The following is a 20,877-nucleotide window of genomic DNA, read 5'->3' as shown; positions in this document are numbered from 1 at the left end:
TTAATATTAGAGACAGGATCTCACTATGTAGTTGAGACTGACCTGGAACTCACTATGTAGTCCAGGCTGGTCTTGAACTCACAGCGATCCTCTTGCCTCAGCCTTCCGTGTGCTGGGATTATGGCATGCACCACCACGCCCTGCCACAAACTCCATTTTAGAAATACACCTTTCAGTGGGAAAAGGGTCCAGGAAATATATTCAAAATAAAGAAATAATTTTAACAGTAATGGCTTTTGTAAAAGTAAAAAAAAAAAAAACACTCTCCCACCATACAGCCCAGAATACACACATAAGCCCCATGGAACCTTAATTTTTTCTGAGAAGCAAAGCAGAAGCTGCTCAAAGCAGCCATAATACATGCAAAATAGGGTCAGGGATTTAGCTCAGTGGTGCCAGCGCCCACTTGGCAAGAGCAAGGTCCTGAGTTCTATCCCCAGTACCAAAAAAAAAAGAATGTATACAAAATAATTTGTTTCTGTAAACTGTTACAGAAAAGACTCTGCAAGCAAACTGGTCATGTATCCAGTTGGGGTTACGATAAGTCATAAAAGAAGTGCCTGTATTTCAGTTGTTTCCAGGTGCTTCTGTACTTGTTTACACAATTGGCATAATTGTGTGTTGGGACATTCACGTTAGCTGGTTTGAATCTTGGCTTCCCAACACATAAGCTGTGTGGTCTTGAGCAAATGACTTAAATCGGTTTCCTTGTGATGGGTGGTGGGGAATGAAAGCCCCTACAGCAGAGCTGTAGTAGTGGTTAAACGAGGTAAGACTTGCAGGGTGCTTATAGTAATATGTACCTGGTAATAAATAACGACTGTTCTCATCACCAGCATTTCAGGGAACTTCCCCCTACTGGAAAATGCTAAAAATGCTCTGAAAGACTTTTAGTGACTGTATAATAATCTGTCCCATGGACGTGTATCATGTTAACTATGTCGCTGTTAATAGGGATTCAAACTATTTCCAGATTTTTACTGTTAGGTTAATTGCAGCATTATAGACATATGCCTGTTAGCATACACATATCTAATTTTTACAAAATTAGTGGGTCCACAGATGAAAATTCTAAGATGAGATATATATATATATAGAACTTTTTAGTTTCACTTAGCCACATTATAGGAAATATATCATGAAATTTTCATTTAGAAAGTTTGAGGCATGGCCTTAATTTTTAAAATGCACTATATCTACTCTGTGGGAGACTGTTCCACTGTTACATAAAGTATCACAGTTCCTCTAGAAGACTGGAACTTTAATAAGATATAAAAACAAACAAAAAAATCAAGAAGACCCTTGAGGAGTGGACAGGGTATTTAAGTCTGGAAGGAAAACGAAATCTCAGCAGTGCTGCTTCTGAACCCCTTTGCAAAATGTGTCCCCTTGGGCTGGTGGCTGGGAATTCTGAAAGAGGCTCCAGCAGTGTTGATTTGCTGGGGGTTGTGCTTGGCCAGCGGTGCTAAGAGTGATGAATTTATCTCCCTCCCACCTCCTCTGCCCTGTGCCTCCATCCTACCCCAGGTCACCACCTATTTGCACAAGGACTACAACAACCTGTGGATCATCAAGAAACATAATACAAACTCAGGTAACGTGGTCAGGAACTGCCACTTCTTATTTTCTTATTCTGAACCCCAAAATTTCTCATGCGCCAAAAGAATGATCCTGAGATAGGCATTCCTGAGTGTCTTCGACCATATCTTTACTGGTCTCAGTTATCCTCTAAACAATTACTGAGCACCTGCTTTGTTCCGGGCACAGTCATAGGCATAGACATGGGGACTGAGCAAACAGATAAGATCTCACTTGTAGCACTGTCATTTTGAAGCCGGAGAACAGGACTTAGACTTCATCCAGGAAAAGGTAGTCTAAGCATGTCACCAGGGGCTGGTGAATAGCTCTAAGCAAGGGCTGCTCTCATTTCTCTAGAGCATCCCTAATCTTGCAGAACTGAGGATGTGGTGTTGATGCTTGTTTCTTCCCAGCAGATCCCCTAGACCCTTCATTCCCAGTGGAGTTTGTGAGACATGGAGACATCATTCGACTAGAACACAAAGAGTAAGTGAATGTGCTCTTGGCATAATGAGTGGTATGGGCACCATGGGTAGGGAGTTCTTGTAAGAATTAAAATATACAGAAGTCTTGGCTGAGGCTTTGATAATAGAGCTGTGCTGCAATGAGAGAGCCATACTATGAAGGTGCTGAACTAAATAGGCCACCTTTTGCTTGCTTGTCTTAGCCTTGGGGGCTTTGACCTTTTAGGGTTCCTTTTAGTTTCTCTTTTCCTAGAGGAAAAAGATGAAATTTAGGTACCCAAAGGTGCTGCTTAAGTGGGTGCTTTGAGAAAATGTAAGCATCTGTTTCTAGGAACAGTACAAACTGGTTTATTTCAATAGTGTACTCGCCAAAATGACTGAAAATGCCAGCATAACATAATAACTTCTTTAAAAAAAAGCTGACAGGATAATAGTTATTAGGCTAGTAATCCAAGTGAAAGAGATAAATAATTACTCACTGAAGCCACTTTTGGCCTGATCCCACAGTCTTTTGAGTATTAGGCTTTCTTTTTGAACTTTGGTTTGGACTGCTTCTTGAGGGAGAGGTGGTCAATGTATAAGTAATTCTTTCCCCACATTTGGGTAAGGGTAAACCTGCCCACTTATCCCCAGGAAAAGTCACGTTCGTAATAAGTAGAGTGCTGAGGCTGGGTAGTTTCTAAAGAGCTGTAACTAACAGTTGGTTCTCACATAGATTTGTAGCTCTCATCCATGTCACATAGGTTTTCTCAGAATCTTCCAGCTATGGGAGATACTTAAACAACTAGGATTAGAAGACCCATTTGACCCAGCTATGCCCCTGCTGGGTATCTTCCCAAAAGAATTACAAGAATCATACCACAGTGATGTGTGTGCACCCATGTTTATAGCACAGTTTGTAATAGGTAAAGTCTGGAAACAGCCTAATTACCCATCAACTGGAGACTGGATAAAGAAGTTGTGGCTTGCCAGGCGTGGTGGTGCACACCTGTAACCCCCGCACTTGGGAGGCTGAGGCAGGAGGATTGCTGTGAGTTTGAGACCAGTCTGGGCTACATAGTGAGTTCCAGGTCAGTCTCAACTACATAGTGAGACCCTGTCTCAAACCCCCCCTCCAAAAAAAAAAGATGTGGCTTTTTAAAATAAAATGGAGTACTATTCAGCCACATAGAACAAGAAACTGGAGACATAGCTAAGTGGGCACACATTGAAAACATACTCTTTTTTTTTTTTGATACCAGGGATTGAACTTGTGTCCTTGGGCTTGTGAGGCAGGCGGTGGAACCACTGAGCTAAATCCCCGGCCCAAGGACATACTCTTAAGTGAAATTAATAGGAAACACATTTATAAATACCGAATAGTTTCTCTGTTGTGAAAAGCTATAATGGTATATAAGGTCCTACTGATATAATTGACAATGTGAAATAGGAAGAAAAGGGCTAAAGGTGTAGGGGAAATGGGAGGGGTAGGGGAAAGGTAAGAAGGGAAAAGGAAAACAAAACATGAGAAAATGAAAAGATGGAAGTAAAGTATTTGTAAAATATACCAATAAAGAAAAAAAAATCTTCAAGCTATGAGTTTTAATGAACATGATCTTACACTGGTAAAATATCCTAGGCACCTGGCTAAAAGCAAGGATGAAGTCTCCTTTGGGAAATAAATTGTAATCTAATCCCAAAAATTGTTTTTCAGCCACAGTGAATAATGTCAGTCAAATAATAACATCACTTGAGGAAACAGGGCCTATGCATAAAGAACAATCAGAAACAATAGCAGAAGCAGCTCTCCCAAAAGTTCATGCACTAGAATTGTCAGCAAATTTTTTAAAAATCAGGGAAATCAAGGATATATATAAATGATTTTTCTCTAATCGTTTGGATTTTGGATACTTTAAATATTTTATTATTAAACATTTTATTAGTAGTAAATTAAAATTTACTGTAATTGAATTTTAGTTTTGCCAATTAAAAATTTATAATGAACATTTACATACTATTAATGAATAAAAGAGTTGTTATAAGATATTAAATAAATGTCCAGGCATCATGGCACACACCTGTAATCCCAGCCCTTGGGAGGCTGAGGCAGGAGGATTGCTGTAAGTTTGAGGCCATCCTGGGCTACATAGTGAGTTACATAGTGAGACGCTGTCTCAACAAAACAAAACAAAAAACAAAAGATATTTTAAAAATGAAAGTAAAATTAAATGGCCTTCATTTTCTACAAATCCTCACTTTTAAAAGATGGTGATGGGAGTAGAATGAGTAAAGTAGTGTGGGGATGTTTATCTGCCATAAGCATGTGTAGATTACCAGTGTTAATTTTATTCTCCCCAGACCTGCTTGCTAAGTTAGGCAAGGTAAGTGTTTCATAGTCAACAGATGTGTGAAGTAAGCCCCATCCCAAGACCCCTGCGCTTGGCCCCTATCCTAGATGTAGTCTGGTGTTCCCACCATCGGTCTTTCTTGATCCAAGTCTCTCTTCTCCAGTTGTCTAGATATTTCTTGTGAGTGAATAGGCAACAAGTCCCTCAGTGTTGGAATTCATAGTTTTGATTCTGCATATATATATATATATTTATTTGGTTTTCTTGAGACAGGGTCTCACTGTGTAGTTGAGACTGTCCTGGAACTCACTGTGTAGCCCAGGCTGATCTCGAACTCAAAGCGATCCTCGTGCCTCAGCCTCCCCAGTGCTGGAATTATAGGCGTGCACCACCATGCCCAGTTTGCATCACCACGCCCAGCTTGCATATTCTTGATAAAAGGAGAAACATTGCACATATCTTTTCTTCAGATAACAGCTCCTCTCTTCCAACTTCCAGGACCTCTCGGAACTTGCACAGTCACTATCATGAGGCTCCGCTGACCCGAAAACACTATCAGGTCACCGGCTATGGCATAGTAAGTGAATGCCTGGCATGAGCCAGCTGTAAGAGTTGTGGGGCTTGACTCAGGACCACGTGGCAGGATATTACCTCCCCAGAATTCTGAAATGTTCCTAGGGTTGAGAGGCTCTGTGTGGCCTTAACATTTGAGAATTTTTGGGAAACTTTGCTATGAAAAAAGAAGCCTATGAAGTTTGTCATCTCTCATCAAATAATCATGTCATTAATATATTACAATACCCAATAAATGCCAAATATAAATAATGTTTGGATCTCTTAAAATTACATTGGACACAGAAGCTAAAGACCTACAGTATGGCCCCAAGTGGGTTTATCATTAGCTTTATTTTTAAGGATCTCTTTCCTGTTCTGTAATGGAATACTGTCCACATAGCTTTTATTTTTTACAATCTCAGAAAAATGCACTTAATAGAGTAAAAGTGGACTGGGGATTTAGCTCAGTGGTTCCGCCAACTGCCTTGCAAGTGCAAGATTACCAATTCCCCCTTTTCGATCCCCAGTAGGTACCAAATAGAGTAAAAGTGCACTTAATAGAGTAAAACCTTGGCTGGGGTGTGGTGGTGCATGCCTATAATTATAGTACTTTGGGAGGCTGAGGCTGGAAGATCACCAGTTTGAGCCTACCTTGGGCAACTTATCAAGATCTTGTCTCAGAATAAAAATTAATAAGTACAAGGGCTAGGAAAAATTAATAAGTACAAGGGCTAGCCCAAAGTAAAGGCCTCAGGTTCGATTTCCAGTACCCCTTCACCAAAAAAAATTTAAAAATAGGAACCCGGGGATTTAGCTCAGTGGTGCTGCCACCTGCCTTGCAGACGCAAGGTCCTGAGTTTGATCCCTGGTGCAAAATAAATAAATAATTAAATAATAAAAATTAAAAGTTCTATGAGTACTCATGGTTTGGGAATAAAGACAGGGCTGGGGATTTAGCTCAGTGGTACCGTTGCCTACCTCGCAAGTGCAAAGTCCCGAATTCGATCCCCAGTACCAAAAAAAAAAAAAAAAAAAAAGCCAGAAGCAACAACTAGTAAAAACTTGGTGTGGCTTACTTACATTCCCTTCCAAGGCTGTTAGTGCTTCAGTAGAATCTGGGTTCCTTAAGGTGAGTTTCCCACCCCTCCTTCCGCTTGCTCATCCCACATTGAACCAGAGCCAAGACTCTGAACATCTGTTTCCCCTGGCAGCTCTTGCGGAGAATTAGACATAACTGCCTTCATTTCCAAGGTGCAGTGTCCAGGCCAGACCTTTCTGGCTTAGATGAGTGAGTACCCAGATGGCCAAGATAATGGATGCGAATGGCCGAGAGCTGCTTCTGTTGGCTCAGGGTGATGTCAAGACATCACTTATAACTCAAACTCTAGTCATGTGAAGTGAAAAATTGGACTGCTTTAGATTATACTACTTTGTTGGGTTTATTTAAATTATACTACTTTATGTGGTTACAGATGGGGAGTACCAGGGCAATGTGTCAGGGCATTTCTATGGCCTTCTTGTCCCCTTTCCCACCTCAGTCACCAAGGCGTTTGACCTTTGTAATGGCAGCATCTGAAAGGGTAACCACTTCCCCCTTCTGACACCTTTTCTCTAACATCATCTCACTGTGTGTTCTTCTCTTGGTTTATGTGGCAGAATGGGACAGGGGACTCAAATGATTTCTGGCGGATTGAGGTTGTAAACAGAAAATTGGGGAACCGAATCAAAGTGCTGAGAAGTCGAATTCGCCTCATCCATTTGGTCACAGGTTGCGTCCTGGGTTCCTCAGGAAAGGTTCTGCCCAAGTGGTAAGTCTGGGGTTCTGATGTCCTCATGGAGCTTGTGCCTTCCTTTGGTGTTATAAGAGATATTCCAAAAGCTTCCGATCGATTTCAAGTAGTCAGTGTGCCTCATGTTTGAATTTTCTTGGTAGGAAGAAGAAAGGATACCAGGTATATTATGGAGCGCAGAAGTCCGGGGGCATTTTGGAATTTTATGTGTTCTGATAGTTATGCATTTTTACTGCTGGCCAGTGGTAATTACTCTCTTGGCCTTTGTCTCTGTAAAACCGGAATAGTTCAGGCTGGACTGCTCCTAGGGTAGCTGTGGAGTATGAAAGACTGAGGTAGAAACAGTGATGGCCACTCACTTAAAAAGACAGGAGATCGAAGAGTAGTAGACAGTGCCATTCTTGCATTGTGTGTGTGTGTGTGTGTGTGTGTGTGGCGGGGGAGATGCAAGTCTTCTGAGACACTTGTGACTCATTCTCACAGGGGCTGGGAGCAGTTGGAAGTTACTTGTACTCCATACCTGAAACAAACTCTCAATTCCATCTGGAATGTGGAGGACCATATCAATCCCAAATGTGAGTGAGGGCTGGCTCTGAAGTGAAACATTTATAAAAAAAAAAAAAAAAAAAAACCAACCTCTTCCCTTAGAAAAATACACCTCTACAGACTTTCTGTCTTTTCACCTTATTGCCCTTTCTTCCTTTTTTACACCTGTAAGAGTTTGTACCAACTCTGTTATCTCCTTTTTCTTCTCATCCATTTCTTTCATCAGTTCCTCTCTCTAAAGTGATCAGTGACCTCCTGCGGGTCCATTTGTATCATCTTCCTCTGTCTTGTTTCCCTCTGAGCTCTCCTGTCCCTGCTCCATGGACACCTCCAGGCCCCCCAGGTCTGGTGCAGTCTGGTCCCTGCTCACTATGCCTGTGCTGACTTCTCCTCCCCCACCCGCATCCAGCCATTCCCTGTACCGAAGGCCACACCACAGCCCTGATCTCAGCCTACACCTCTGTTCCCAGGCTGCATTTGATATTTCCACTTCAGTCTCAACTCATTTCACTAAGCCTTTGGATCCATTCATTTGTGCTTGGTTTCTCCTCCTCTGTGTGCTTTCCATTTCATTCTTATTACCTAATCTAACCAAGCCAACTAATTAGATAACTCATTACTGAGTCCACCAAGAACCATGCAGGTCTTGTGCATATGTTGGTGAATGAAAGACATGGTCCTTGTCTTCATGCACCTTGTGCCCAACGGGAGGGCAGCATCTGAGCCAGTGCCACGGTGCAGAGTGATGGTGCCTGGATGGAGCGCCGCGGGGAGCCCTGTTACCTGTGTCTCTTGTATTTCTCAGGATGCCTGTGAGAGCTCATTGTAAGCTGAATAAGTGATCCCCAACAGTTTCACCTACTCATCACCTTGTCAGGAAGGCTGGACTTGGACTATAATGGGAGTGGACAGACTGAAGAGATACAAGTGTGACAAAGCCTCTTGTTTTTGTTTTCTGTTTGTCTTTCCCTAGTGCCAAACATCAGTCTGGATGTACTGCAACCCAGTTTTCCTGAGATCTTGCTGGAGTCCCACATGGTCATGATCCGGGTACTGTGGCCCCTTACTCTGTGTCTTTTCTTAAATTTTGGGCAGCCACAGATTTGAAGCACCAATCAATAGCTGTAGTGTAGATCCACTGCCTCCTTATGGAGGACCTTGAAAATGTCTTCACCTATCTGTTTACTTGATTTTCATAGGCATTTTCCTTATAAAATGGGGTGGTGGTGGTAAGAAACATGATATCAGTGAACACTTTTGTAGCTCTTGTGTGCTAGGCAGTACTCTTAAGCATTGTATCTGTGTGTGTGTCTGTGTGTGTGTGTCTGTGTGTCTGTGTGTGTATTTTTTAACATACACAATACTTACCCTGTGGAGATTATTGTCATTCCCAGTATATAAAGGGAAACTAGGGCACAGAGGGATTGAGGAACTGTCCAGGCTTACACAATAATGTGTAAAGTGTGGTTCCAGGCTTCGAAGGTAGGCTAATAGGCTTTTAGAGCTAGTGCCAGTTATGACGACACCGTAGATTGCCCCTAAGTGGTTTTTCAAATCTGTTTGAATGTCAGAGCCCCTGAAAATCTTGGCATTCTTGTTTGAAGATCATGAGACATTGATAGTTCATTCCAGTATATGAACTCAGGATCAGTCAGCTAATTTGAATGTGGCATTTACCTGCCAACCCAACCATATTCTGGGGTAGAACCAGTGAGGGAATGTGATTGATTCTTGCTTTTTTCTGAAACTCATTGAACTCTGTCACTAGTAGCCTACATCATTTATAGCATCAAAGGTGTAAGGAAAAGTGAGTGAGGACATCTTTAGATTGAGGAAATTCCATGCGCTAGTTTAAATTTCCACCGCAAACTGGCAAATCTTGCTACAGGGCTGATGCTTCTGGGGCGAGCCCCTTGCTCTGGCCTGTGGGACACCTGAGTCCTGCAGGAGTGATGGTGAAGAGCCAGGTGGGTGATATCAGCCACCCACAGGCTTGCAAGGAGGCCTGGCAGTCGTTATTTTTCCCCTGTGAGCCACTGTCAAAAGCACTTTCGTGAAAGTGATTATATAAGCAGTACTCTGTAAATATGGTCGACTTATTTCACCAGATTAAACTTTAAAAATTCAGATTTTTGTCATGTTTGCACATTGGGAGGTGATGAGTTGACATTAAGCAGTTTCTGGGTCACTTGCTCACTGACTCTCTGCTTGTAGCTGTCACTGTGGCCTGATGACATTGCTCTTTTGAATATGTGCCTGTCAGTCAGAATATCAATCAGGGTCTGGGTAGAATTTTAAGACCAAGTGCACAAGTCTGAAGACTTTCATTATCTAAAAGGTAGAGATAAAGAAGAAAAGAGACATAAAGGCACTGTCTTATTCAAGGAAGGGAGAGAGACTGAAACAGTGACCTAGACTATAGAAACCTGAGTGAGGTGTGTGTGTCTGTCTGTCTGTCTCTGTCTCTGTCTGTCTCTGTCTCTGTCTCTGTCTTCTGCCAGCTGGAACATAAATGGAGAAGACCGACCTGCCTGGTGAGCTTGGCTAGAAGGAACCTGTCTCGATTTTAAGACTGGAGAACAACTTACAAATATATACGCTTCTATTGATTGTAGATTTTCCTCTCCTTCCATTTCTTGATTTCGTAAAGGAACTGATTTCTCAGAATTTGATGTAGTGAGTAGATTCCCTTGGCTTGCTGCAGTTCTGGCTGGAGTCCCTGACTTTGGGACTGAACTGGGCTGGTTTCAAGGAACTGATGTCCTCAGCCACTGCTCCAGGGCTTGTTGCTTCTTCCTCATTCTGAGGCCCTTCAGACAGCCATAGTGATTGAGGGTCTATGCAGCTGGCAACATTCCTCTCCCATGGGAGTTTTGACCCTACAGGAGCAATCCAGCCATCATATGGGAACTACCCCCAAGTTCTCAAAGAGCTGGATTAGTAAGGTGCCAGGTGGTACTTCATTGAACCAGACATTTTGGATTTTCTTAAGCTAGACCATTGATTCTCAGATGAAGGCAGTTTTGCCACTCAGGGAACATCTCAGTGTCCGGAGGACTTTTTGGCTGGCATAACTGAAGAGTGGGCATGGGGATTACCCTGGTATCCAATGAGTAGAGGCCAGGGATGTTAAACCTACACTGCATAAGACGGCCCTGTGACAGTCTTATCCAGCTCCAAGTGTCAGGGGTGGTGAGGCTGGGAAGCCCTGACTGACCCCCTGGTGCCTCTTGTGGGGCTGCTTTTCCCACCCAGTTTGTGTGCTGACAGTGAGCTGGCCCAGTCCAGATGGCTGCTATCTGGGATCCTGGCCCTCTTCCTCTTGTTTCAGCAAAGTCCATTGTAAGACAAGTTACTAGATAGTCTTGGCTGCTGGATTAGAGTGACTGAGTTCAGGTACTTCAGGCTAAAGGACTTCATTTAGAGTGATTTCTTTCGTGGAACATGAAATGAATTCTTGGAGGGCAAAAACAAAAATTTAAAAACTTTAGCTTTTTCTCCATAAAGTACAGAAGGAGATGTATAGGTGGGCATGGTATTAAAAAACATGGAAAGCACTTAGAGAAAATGTCTAAAAAGGGTACAGGGGAGAGGCAATAATGGAAAAAAATAGTTGAAGAACCCTAAGCTAAGATAACCTTTTCCAAGTCAAATTACTCCTCAAAGTCTCTGTTTTTCTGGGGTGTTTGTTTTGAGACAGAGTTTCACTATGCAGTTCAGGCTGGCCTTGAGCTCAGTATGTAGCCCAGGCTGGCCTTGAACTTGCAGCAGTCCCACTTAGCTAGCCTCCCTAGTGCTGGGATTACAGACATGCACCACCATGCCCAGCCCAGTTTTTCTGTCCGAAATTAAAGTTCTGGTTTTATATCCCCCACCCTCCTGATACTTTGTCCTTGGCTTGGCAGATTAATGTGTATTCTGCGTCTAAGGGAAACAAGTCCCTCATTCTTCTTTGTCTCTAGCAGAGATGGTCTCCATGGATTGATGGGAAGTAGAGGCTTGTGTTTGGGGGAAGTAAGGCAGTTATTGTAGGCTGATAAACAGTGGTTATGGAGCCAGGTGTGGTGGTTCATGCCTGTAATTCCAGCATTCGGGAGGCTGAGGCAGGAGGATCGCTGTGAGTTTGAGACCAGCCTGGGCTACATAGTGAGTTCCAGGTCACTCTCACTACATAGTGAGACCCTGTCTCAAAAAACAAAACAAAAAAAACCAACAGTTATGAATGAGCACTTGACTCTTCCCTGCCGAGGAGGGAGAGGAAAGAGGGTGGTTCCTCTTGACACTTGTCTAGATAGCAGAGATACCTGAGCCTCACATTTCTGTCAGCCCTTTAGATTTATCTTTACCAGCTTTTCTTTACTACCTTCCTACAGGGGAACAATGGCCTTAAGCCCAAGGACAATGACTTCACATCCAAACCCTGGCACTGGCCCATCAACTACCAGGTAGGAGGGCCAGGGATTTAGCTCAGTGGTTCTGCCACCTGCCTTGCAAGGACAAGGACCCGAGTTTGATCCCCAGTAACAAAAGAAACAAACAAACAAATAAAACTACCAGGTAGGATCAGAGGCTAGAGCTCCTCCCATGAATGGAGTCAAGATCGCTGAAACAAAGTGGGGCAGAAGTGTTTGGGGTGCAGGGGGAGGCCTCACTTGGAGTGGGCTGGCCAGAGAAGGGACTCTGTTTCCTGCCCTGATGCCAACTCCATATTCCCAGAGAGCCCATGGGGAATTTGCACCTTCTGAGCCTCCTGCCCAGGACTACCTGTCTGTGATAGGTGTCCAGTCTTCCTCTCATTTGAGGATGAGCTGGCCCAGGATCCTCAGGGTGCCCTCTGCTCCACAGGGCCTGCGCTTCTCAGGGGCCAATGACACAGACTTCCGAGTCTATCTGCTCGGCAACCCGGTGAGTGTTGCACATCTCTGCTCAGCCCATGAGCACTTGTCCAGGGAGAGCTGCTGCTTTCCTCTCATCCTGTTCGTGTATCCTTGCAGGTAGTTTGGTGGCTGAATCTGGTGAGCATCGCCCTCTACCTCCTCTCAGGAAGCATCGTTGCCATCGCCATGCAGAGAGGGGCACAGCTGCCCACAAAGGTGGAAGGTCAGGTCCCCTGCACTCTCCCTGCCCTGCTGAGCAGCTGGGGTGCCAGTGCTCTGAGGCCCTGCCTACAGTGGGGCATCCTTTGCTTCCCCTACCTGTATTTCCCTTCTCCTTTGCCTTTCAAAGCTTAGTCACCAGACACCCATTGCTGTTTTCAACCCTTTACACACTCCCAGCAGCCTATGGAGAAGGGGATTATTACCCCCACCCCCTGCATGGATTAGGAAGATGGTGCACAGTTAAATTCAGGAACTTGTTCAAGGACCTGTAGCTAGTGATGGTGATGAGGTTCAAATTCAGGTAGTCTAACTTTAGAGCCTTCACTTTTTATAGGCAGAAATTGCCCATTTCTCTCACTTTTTTTTTTTTTTTTTTTTTTTTTTTTTTTTTTTTTTGAGACAGTGTCTGTGTAGTTCAGGCTGGCCTTGGACTTACTATGTTTAAACTCACAATGATCCTCCTCCTGCCTCAGCCTCCTGAGTGTTGGGATCATAGGTGGGCGCCACCATGCCCAGCTTCACTGTCCCTCCTGCCTCTAGGGATAGCAGTGGTTTCCGTCATGGTGCTGCTTCTAGTTTCTTTAGCTTCCGGGCATGGACTGCAGCGTCTGAGAGCTCCCCACAGGCCCTTTTTGCAGCTCTGTGTGTGAACAGTCACAGACATGTCCTCCCTCCCTCCATCCTCCTCTCTGACTTCACCTCTTCCACCTGCATGTGCAGGTCTGCAGTAGCAGAGCTGGGAGAGGTAGAGAAGGGCAGCTGCCTGTAGGAGTGTGGGATTATGCTTTCCTTAGAACCTGGCTGCCTCCTGCCCAGACAGCAGCCCCAGGCCCTCTGCTGGCATGTGGTGTCCCTGCCATGGTGCTGAGACCTTTCCAGACAGGGAAGTGACCAAGACTCGAGAGACCCAGTTGCTCCTATTCTTCCAGTTGCCATGGGATTATTTGAGTTGGTCCCGGTGAGGGAAGGAAGGCCCACCCACTGCAGGAGAGGGGCAGGGCTAGACTGGAAGCCAGGCTCTCTGCCCTCCCACCAGAATCTAACTGGGCTGTGCTGCCTTTGGGCCCAGGGCTGACTCGGGTCCTGCTGCAAGGAGGTGGCCAGGTGCTGCTTGGCTGGATGCTGCATTACTTCCCATTCTTCCTGATGGGCCGGATCCTCTACTTCCACCACTACTTCCCAGCCATGCTCTTCTCCAGCATGTTGACAGGTCAGCCCTGCCCACCTGCATTTGGCAGGGAAGCAGGAGGCGGGCAGGGTGGGAGAGGACGAAGAGGCTGCCGTGGAGCAGCGGGGCTGAGTGAATCTCTGCTTCCTGGCGTGGGGCAGCTCCTTCCTGCTGTATCCCCAGGAGTCATTCTCACGGGCTGGTACTAGGTGTCTCTTCTGTCCACCAGGCATTCTGTGGGACACGCTCCTGCGGCTCTGTGCCTGGGGCCTGGCCTCCTCTTCCCTGGCCAGGGGTGTACATGCAGCGGGAATCCTGAGCCTGCTCCTGGGAAGCGCCTACAGGTGTGCATGCCCCTCCATGGCCCTCCAGTGGGGCTCACTGGTGCTTCAGCCATGGGCACATTGAGAAGCTTTTAAGGTATCCCAGTATCTAGGCCTCATCCACAGAGGTTTTGATTCAGTTGGGCCAGAGTGGGGCTCAGTCAGAATTTTCAGAGCCCCCCCGGTGACCCTAATTTGTAGTCAGGAGCCAGATAGAAGAAGCAAGAGGATCACTTCACATCTTCTCTGCCAGGTTCCCAGCTTTGGCTGGGAGGACCTACCAGAAGGGTACCCTCTTCAGTCATTGTCGCCCTACTGGAAGGGTTCAGTGGGGTGAGGGAGAGGAAGGGAAGGGAAGGGAGGAAAGAGTGGGAATATGGGTATAGGTAGTGTGTTCAGAATTTCTGGAAAGAGACACTTGTTTGAGAAGTCTGTGCCCCTCACCTCCAGCCCTCTTCCTGCCTCTGGCAAGGCCCACAGATACTGACGAGAATTGCTGGCTCTTGTGGTGGGGCCTGTGATCTATAACAGTGTTCCTCCCAAAGACGATTAAATTCCCATGTTGCAGCCCAAGGCCAGACCCCAATACAGGGCCCTCTTCTAGGCCTATAGGGGAGAGCCCTTTCCTTCCTTGCCATTCAGGCAGCATCTCCCAAGCCATTGAAGCAGAGTACGTCCATGTGATGTGCTCAGATGGCCAAGGTGCCAACATAGAAGGGTCCTTTGGGGTAGGAAACCGTCTGATGGGCCCCAGCAGGAGGAGCTGCACCCAGAGCTCCTCAGCTGCACCACTGGAGTGCCCACTGCCTCCCTCTGGTTTTCTCTCACAGCTTCTACCTCTTCCACCCCCTGGCTTATGGGATGGTTGGTCCTCTGGCCCAGGACCCCAGAAGTCCAATGGCAGGACTGAGGTGGCTGGAATCGTGGGAGTTTTGATGCCTACAAGGATGCCTGCCTGGGTCCAGGAATATCCTGGCGGCAGCCAGCTCTGGAGCCAATCCCTGGACCCTTCTGGCTGCAGGGGACCTAAGGAACCTGAAGAATTCTGCCGCTGCTAGCACCAAGCTCCAGGAGCAAACCCAGATTTGACCCAGCGATGCAGAACCACAACCCTGTCTGCAGCACCTACAGAATCTCTCCACATGGTTCCCCAAGTGTATAGTCCAGGGAGGATGAGTATGCAAGAGGGTGGTTTGAGTGTGGGAGAGTGCATATTTGAGGTTACCTTTGTCAAATGCCTGTGGGATAGACCATGTGACTGTCAACAGCCAAGTGTCATAAACACTAAGAAACAGTCCAGGGCTACAGTAGTGTTTTTGGTTTTTTTTTTTTTTAATACTGGATTTGGTTTGATTTGGGATTATAAGATCCATAAGAAATTCTCTGATCTCTAAGAGGCCTGAGTGCTAACCCCACCTCGGGATGTCACCAGGAAGACAGTGGAGGGGACCATTAAAACTGTGCTACTACCCTCCTTCCCACCAGCAAAGAATCTAGCTGAGGAGGACGAGCACCCAATGCAGAGAACTTGCCCCCTGCTCTTTCCTGGGGGGTTGTCTGCGCCTGCAGGTGGCTGGACTGCCTGCCAGTGCTGTGCAGGGTGCTCAGCTCCAGGGAGCAAGGTGGCGAAGTTGGCAGCCCTTGGCTGGCCTTCCTTAGTCCTTGTCCTTGCTCTCTGGGAATGTCACACTGAGTTTGGTTGGAGAAACCTTTCCTAACCTTGTCCACTCTAGGTACCCAGGCCCTGTGTGTCAGAGATTGTTTCTTGTGATTCCTCTCTTTCCTTCTGCATCCATCCTGACCATGAGAACAGAGCCAGATGTATTCTTCTGCTTGCTGGGAGACCCTTTGGGGATCTGAACAGCGGAGGCAGATGAGAGTCAGAGCAGGGACTCTGGTGCCAGGCTGGGATTCCAGCGGGATGTCAGAGTGTGGGATACTCTGGACTGTCTGGACGAGTGGTTCTGTCCCCTGCTGGGATTCCCATTTCACTTCTCCTGCCTGACATTCCTTTTCACTCCTTGGTATTTATTTCCTTTCCTCTGTCACTGCTTCACCAGTCTGTTTTCCCCAAAGACCAGAGCTCCTAGAGATACATGACAGCTTCTGCTGTCTCCTATTTTGAAGCCCAAACAAGGAGCTGAGAGCTGCTGCTTCCACATCCTCCCCAGAGGGGTTAAGAAAACTTCTGGGTCAGAACCAGTCCAACCCAGGGCCAGCTCTTCACTGCAGGACAGCCTCCCTCCTCTCAGGACAGGGCGGAATGTTCATTTTCTCTCAGAGGACTTTGACGCTTCACAGTTTAATGATGAATTTCTGCCACACTCCATCCTCCCTCTGTTGTAGCTCCCAACAACTCTGACAGGGTCAGAGCTCTTTAAAGCATCTTCAGGAGGCGGTTGCCACGGAGACTGGAAATTGGTCTCAGGGACAGGCTGTGCTACCTATTGAGTGGTGGGGAGGGAAGTTTCTGGGCCACACTTGGACATTTAGATCATTAATAGAGGAAATGCAGTCACGTGAAGAGCTCAAGGCAGCGCGGTTAATTAGATCTGAGGCCCGTGACCTCCCTCTCCCAGTGCTGCAGCCTTTCTGACTTCCCCCAGCAGGAAGCGCCGCCTGTGTGCTGAGTCTGGGCTGCCGGTTTAATTGCATTTCTGGTGAGGAGGGACAGCAGAAATAGAGAAGCTCTGTGTGCACCCTTCTCTTCCCCACTCCTCCTGCCTCCCCACAGGCAGTTGTTTTCTTCTGAGCTGGGTGGGGACACCATCTGGATGGGCTCTTAGGAGTAGCATGCAGGAATCTGGGCATGGCTTTTAGTAAAGAAGGTGGTCCATGATGACATCCCAGAGGTGGCTGATTTTCTTTTGTGCCTTCTCATTTTCCAAGGGGAACCTGTTGGAAGGGAGAAGCTCTGAAGGGGTCAGAGGGGGCATCCTCGAGAAGGGTGAGGAAATCGAGGACTCAGCCAGCTCCCCTCCACCCTTCCTTTCGGATTTGGCCACACTGGAGACAAGAGTTTCTTCTACTGCTTTTTAAGAATGGAAGAGAGAGAACTTCCTTATCTACTCCTTCCTCCATGCCCAAGCTGCCAGACACCTTTCTGGGGGACAAGACTACGTGGGTTGATGCAGCTCAGTGTGCTCATTTTTTGTCATTTGGAGGTGCTGGGGAGAGGCTGACAGGTTGCTGCTCTAAATATGGCTGTGGTCCTCTGGAATTTGCAGAAATGTACATGTCCTACAGACTGCTGGGAGAGGAAGACATCTGTCAGGCAGCACCTTGAGCCACTTTTTTGGGGGGGGTGTTAGGGATCAAACTTGGCACCTTGCACTTGCGAGGCAGGCAGGGGAACCACTGAGCTAGATCCCTGGCCCCACATTTTATGTTTTAAAAAGGTTTCCAGAGACAATGGGAGGCCATTTACTTTTGTAATAAATAGCTCTTGTTTTGATTGCCATGTTCATGTTGTACTTAATTGAATCTCACTTGCCCTCTGCTTCCAGAGAGGCGGCCTTTAGAAGAGAAGAATGTGTGGTGGGCGGGAGCCATTCCATCGGGCCGTGCCTGTGCCCATTCTGATTGCAGCACAGACTGGCTGGGCACATGAGCCTGATGCCAGGACTTGGGGCCTTCCAATGTAATTACTGGAGTAATAGTGGTGGCTATTTTAGTTTACTTATTCTAGAATCAGTGGGAATGTGGACCTCATATGTTTTTCTTTAACTTACCCAGATAGTACCGAAAAGGAGCTATAGTGTAGAAAAGTGACTTTGTCCACTTCTGAGAGCTGAGTGGCCAGCTTGTGGCAATGGGGGGCCGTTCTGCCTAGCTGAAGCTCCATTCTGACAGGGTCCACTGTCATCAGGAATGGCCTTGGGGATCTCAGGGACACAAGTAGGGCAGGAGGGGAGAGGTAGTGCACTGTGGGGAACTTTGGGTCATCTCGCTGCCTAAATAACCCAATCAGCCAGGAGTGGCTGGAGGCAGGCTGGCGGGTATCCAGCTCCTCAGAAACCTACCAGACACTCTTTTTTGAATGCATGGCCCAGTTTGTGGACTCTCAACGGCTGTGACATTTAATCCTCATAAAGGCCCAGTGAAGTCAGTGATGTTTTTGTTTCCATTCTGCCATTGAGAGAATAAATTACTTAGCTAAGGTCCCACAGTTAGAAGAGAGGCAGGATGTAGCACCAGGCAGGCCCTTTGCATGTCCTCCCACCTGGTCCTGGAGCTAGAAGAACCTCCTGGAGCACCATGGTGACTCCAGATGCTGAGGTAAGTGTCCTGACTCAGCCTGCTGCCTTATATATTCTGTATCATGTGTTGGCCTCAGCTCGGTCAGGCCAAGTGTTTCCTGGTTCCTCAAGTGCACCCAGACCAGTGGCCATAGATTTTTAATTAACAACAGGTTTTCTGTGGATGGAAAACAGAAACTCAGTCAACCCTAATATGTAGCATTTGCCAGTTTCTGTGGTATAAATACTTCTACTGTGGCCTGTTTCAAGCCATCAGCTCGATGTCCCTGAGTGACACTCTGGAGAGATGATGCGTAGTAGGCTCTTGCAAGCCTCATAGGAGCTGGCACCGGCATGCTGCTGACCCAGACTCAGTGACCTTGGCTTGGTCTGTACAGCGGACGTGGCTCTTGGTCATGGAACATTAGAGTGAGGGAAAGCTGAGTATGGTGGCACACACCTGTAATGCCAGCACTCAGGAGGCTGAGGCAGGACTGCTGTGAGTTTGAGGTCTGCCTGAGCTATATAATGTGTTCGAGGCCACCCTAAACTACATAGACCCTGTTTCAAAACCCCAAATAAATGAGGAAGGCAGTAGACAGCATGAGCCAGAGGATCAAACTTGAATTCAAATCCTGACCCATCACTTGTTAACTGTGACCTTGATCCAGTTAAATTCTTGCCTCTTTCCTCAATGGCCAGATGAAGGCATAATCACATTTACTCACAGGCTGTTGTGAGGATGCCAAGAGCTAATGGCCTTGACATGCAAATGCCCATCAATGCCAGCTCTTCACGGCCAGTAAGGATACATCGACCTGAGTGAAAGCACTGTCTTGAACAGCATGGAACTCCCTCATATTAAAGCCTCCTGTACAGGTCTGGCAGGTCCTAGAGGAAGAGCTCCTGAGACTTCCCTGGCCCTTCACAAGTGGACCCTCTATCTCTTGGTTGGGACACTTAGGCTTCACCTGGTCCTTAAGGCTTTCTACTGTATCAGAGTGCACTTGGGTCCCTCCTGCTGCCTCTGGCTGTAGGAAGGCAGAGGGAAGCTATGGGTTTGAGCGGTGACTTTACATTTAACTAGCTAAGGCCATGACCTTCCATGAACTCATGGGATCACAGACCCAGGCCAACAGGGAATGGGGGCAAGACACGTCCTAGGTGTGGACTGTGGCCTTCTCCCTTCGGTCCCATCCCTTTGTGCTTTTGCTTGAGGACACAGGTTTGCCAGACTGTCTCCAAAGTCTTGGTGTCCCACTCTAGCCTAGGGACCCAGAGGTATGTGGGGAGATGGGGGAGAGTAGAATAGAGTACGCTTAGACTGTCCTTGGAAGAGGCACAGCAGCTAGATGGTTTCATGAGGCTTGGCCCGAAGCAGGACTGAGGCACCAGTCCTGCCTCAGCACCAGGAGTTGTAGAAGGGAAGGCTTCAGCACAGGGCTGGCCAAGGGCCACAGCTTGTTCACAACCCATATAGACCAGGGACACTACCTTGTATCCTTGGGACCAAAGATGGGAGTCTGAAAGGCCTTTAGAGACCTTGCCACCCAACTCCCATTTGATACAGCTGAGGAAATGACCAGAGAGAAGTGGGCAGATGGAGAGAGGCTCAGAGACTAAAAAATCATGAATGACAAAATGAGGGTAAAATGGGCTTGGTCTCCAAAATCTAGGCCACTGTGATAGGCATGAGTCTTCTGTTTTAAAAAGTAAGTCGTACTACTTTTTTAGCCCCGATTGTTAGTAAATCATAGACCAATGGAATGGTAGAGTTTAGCTCTCTCCATGTGTAGGTAGTGCAGCCCCCACATCGACTGCATCCATCCTCAGGATTCTACCCAGATCAACCAGGACTGGGTTTGGAGCTGGACCTCACAGGTTTCCCAAACTGAAGTCTCAGGAAAATGCAGGTCCAGGCTGGAAATGGCTGTGGTCTGGGCTCTTTCCCTCAGACAGGAGGCCCTGTTCTGCTAAGCCTGCTGGTGCCCCAGTCAGACCCAGAGCTTGGGCAGAGCCTCTCTCTACCCTGCCCTTCTGCCTGGTCCGCAGGTAGGTGACCTAATGTCTGCTGACTGGGCCTCAGAATGAAAGAAACAGCAATCGGGTACAATTTGAACAGAGACCAAGTGTCCAGAGAGTAGCAAAGTCTAAAGCCTCCAAGCGGTTTGAGTGGGGTGATCAAATTCAGCACAGTACCAAATCTCTGTGCAACTGATCCTTCTAGTGTGGGTAATATTACCACTACTTTCCAAGAAACTAGTGAAAAACCAAGACATGGGCTCAATGATTTCTTTTAAGCTCTGAAGCCTGAGCATCTCCTAGGCCTCCGCGTCGTTCCCAGCCCAGGCGGTTGCAGAGGGAGTGCGCGCCTTGCTAGACGGGAGGGGGTGAGAGCCGCGGTTGCTTTAAAGGGCGGCTCTCGGAGCAGCTGGGCGCCGGGCGCAGAAGCCCGAGCGGGGTCTCCAGAAGCGGCAGCCGGTCGGGCACTGCGGGGTTGCCTCCAGCTTGGGCCGGCCTCGCGTTATCTTCTCTCAGCTCCGCTGGGGAAGGAGCAGCTGCTGGGCCCAGCCCGGCGGAGGCACGGGGGCTGTAGGGGGTGCAGCCCAGTTGCCGCGGAGATGGCGCTGCACTTGCGATGACGGCGCCCGCGCCCCGAGGGTCCCAGCCCTGCGCCCAGTGTCCCCGGGAGAGGATGGAGCGCCCGGAGCCCGAGTTGATCCGGCAAAGCTGGCGGGCAGTGAGCCGCAGCCCGCTGGAGCATGGCACCGTCCTGTTCGCCAGGTGAG

General features: G+C 47.4%; 2 protein-coding genes across 3 annotated transcripts in view; both read left to right on the top strand.

The window, feature by feature from the left end:
• Positions 1–17,181, top strand: part of Pomt2 (protein O-mannosyltransferase 2) — a 43,528-nt gene extending 26,347 nt beyond the window's left edge. The window contains exons 11-22 of one of the 2 annotated variants that reach the window (XM_033766698.1): positions 1,528–1,594; positions 1,995–2,064; positions 4,868–4,946; positions 6,581–6,732; positions 7,198–7,289; positions 8,234–8,310; positions 11,634–11,705; positions 12,106–12,165; positions 12,255–12,360; positions 13,429–13,569; positions 13,757–13,871; positions 14,681–17,181. In XM_033766698.1, coding sequence (XP_033622589.1) covers positions 1,528–1,594; positions 1,995–2,064; positions 4,868–4,946; positions 6,581–6,732; positions 7,198–7,289; positions 8,234–8,310; positions 11,634–11,705; positions 12,106–12,165; positions 12,255–12,360; positions 13,429–13,569; positions 13,757–13,871; positions 14,681–14,786 — 1,137 coding nt within the window. In that variant the 3' untranslated portion in view covers positions 14,787–17,181. Of the gene's footprint in view, positions 1–1,527; positions 1,595–1,994; positions 2,065–4,867; positions 4,947–6,580; positions 6,733–7,197; positions 7,290–8,233; positions 8,311–11,633; positions 11,706–12,105; positions 12,166–12,254; positions 12,361–13,395; positions 13,570–13,756; positions 13,872–14,680 lie in introns of both variants that reach the window. The other variant, XM_010645570.3, reaches the window with a different exon arrangement.
• A 256-nt stretch (positions 17,182–17,437) lies between these two features.
• Positions 17,438–20,877, top strand: part of Ngb (neuroglobin) — an 8,778-nt gene continuing 5,338 nt past the window's right edge. Inside the window, exon 1 of the mRNA XM_010645569.2 lies at positions 17,438–20,872. Coding sequence (XP_010643871.1) covers positions 20,727–20,872 — 146 coding nt within the window. The 5' untranslated portion in view covers positions 17,438–20,726. The remainder of the gene's footprint in view (positions 20,873–20,877) is intronic.

This window comes from Fukomys damarensis, unplaced genomic scaffold (assembly GCF_012274545.1).
Source record: "Fukomys damarensis isolate Sample0158 unplaced genomic scaffold, DMR_v1.0_HiC HiC_scaffold_21, whole genome shotgun sequence".
In the NCBI taxonomy this organism is placed as follows: domain Eukaryota; kingdom Metazoa; phylum Chordata; class Mammalia; order Rodentia; family Bathyergidae; genus Fukomys; species Fukomys damarensis.
Note: the sequence above shows the minus strand (reverse complement) of the source record. Positions and strands in the feature narration are given on the sequence as shown.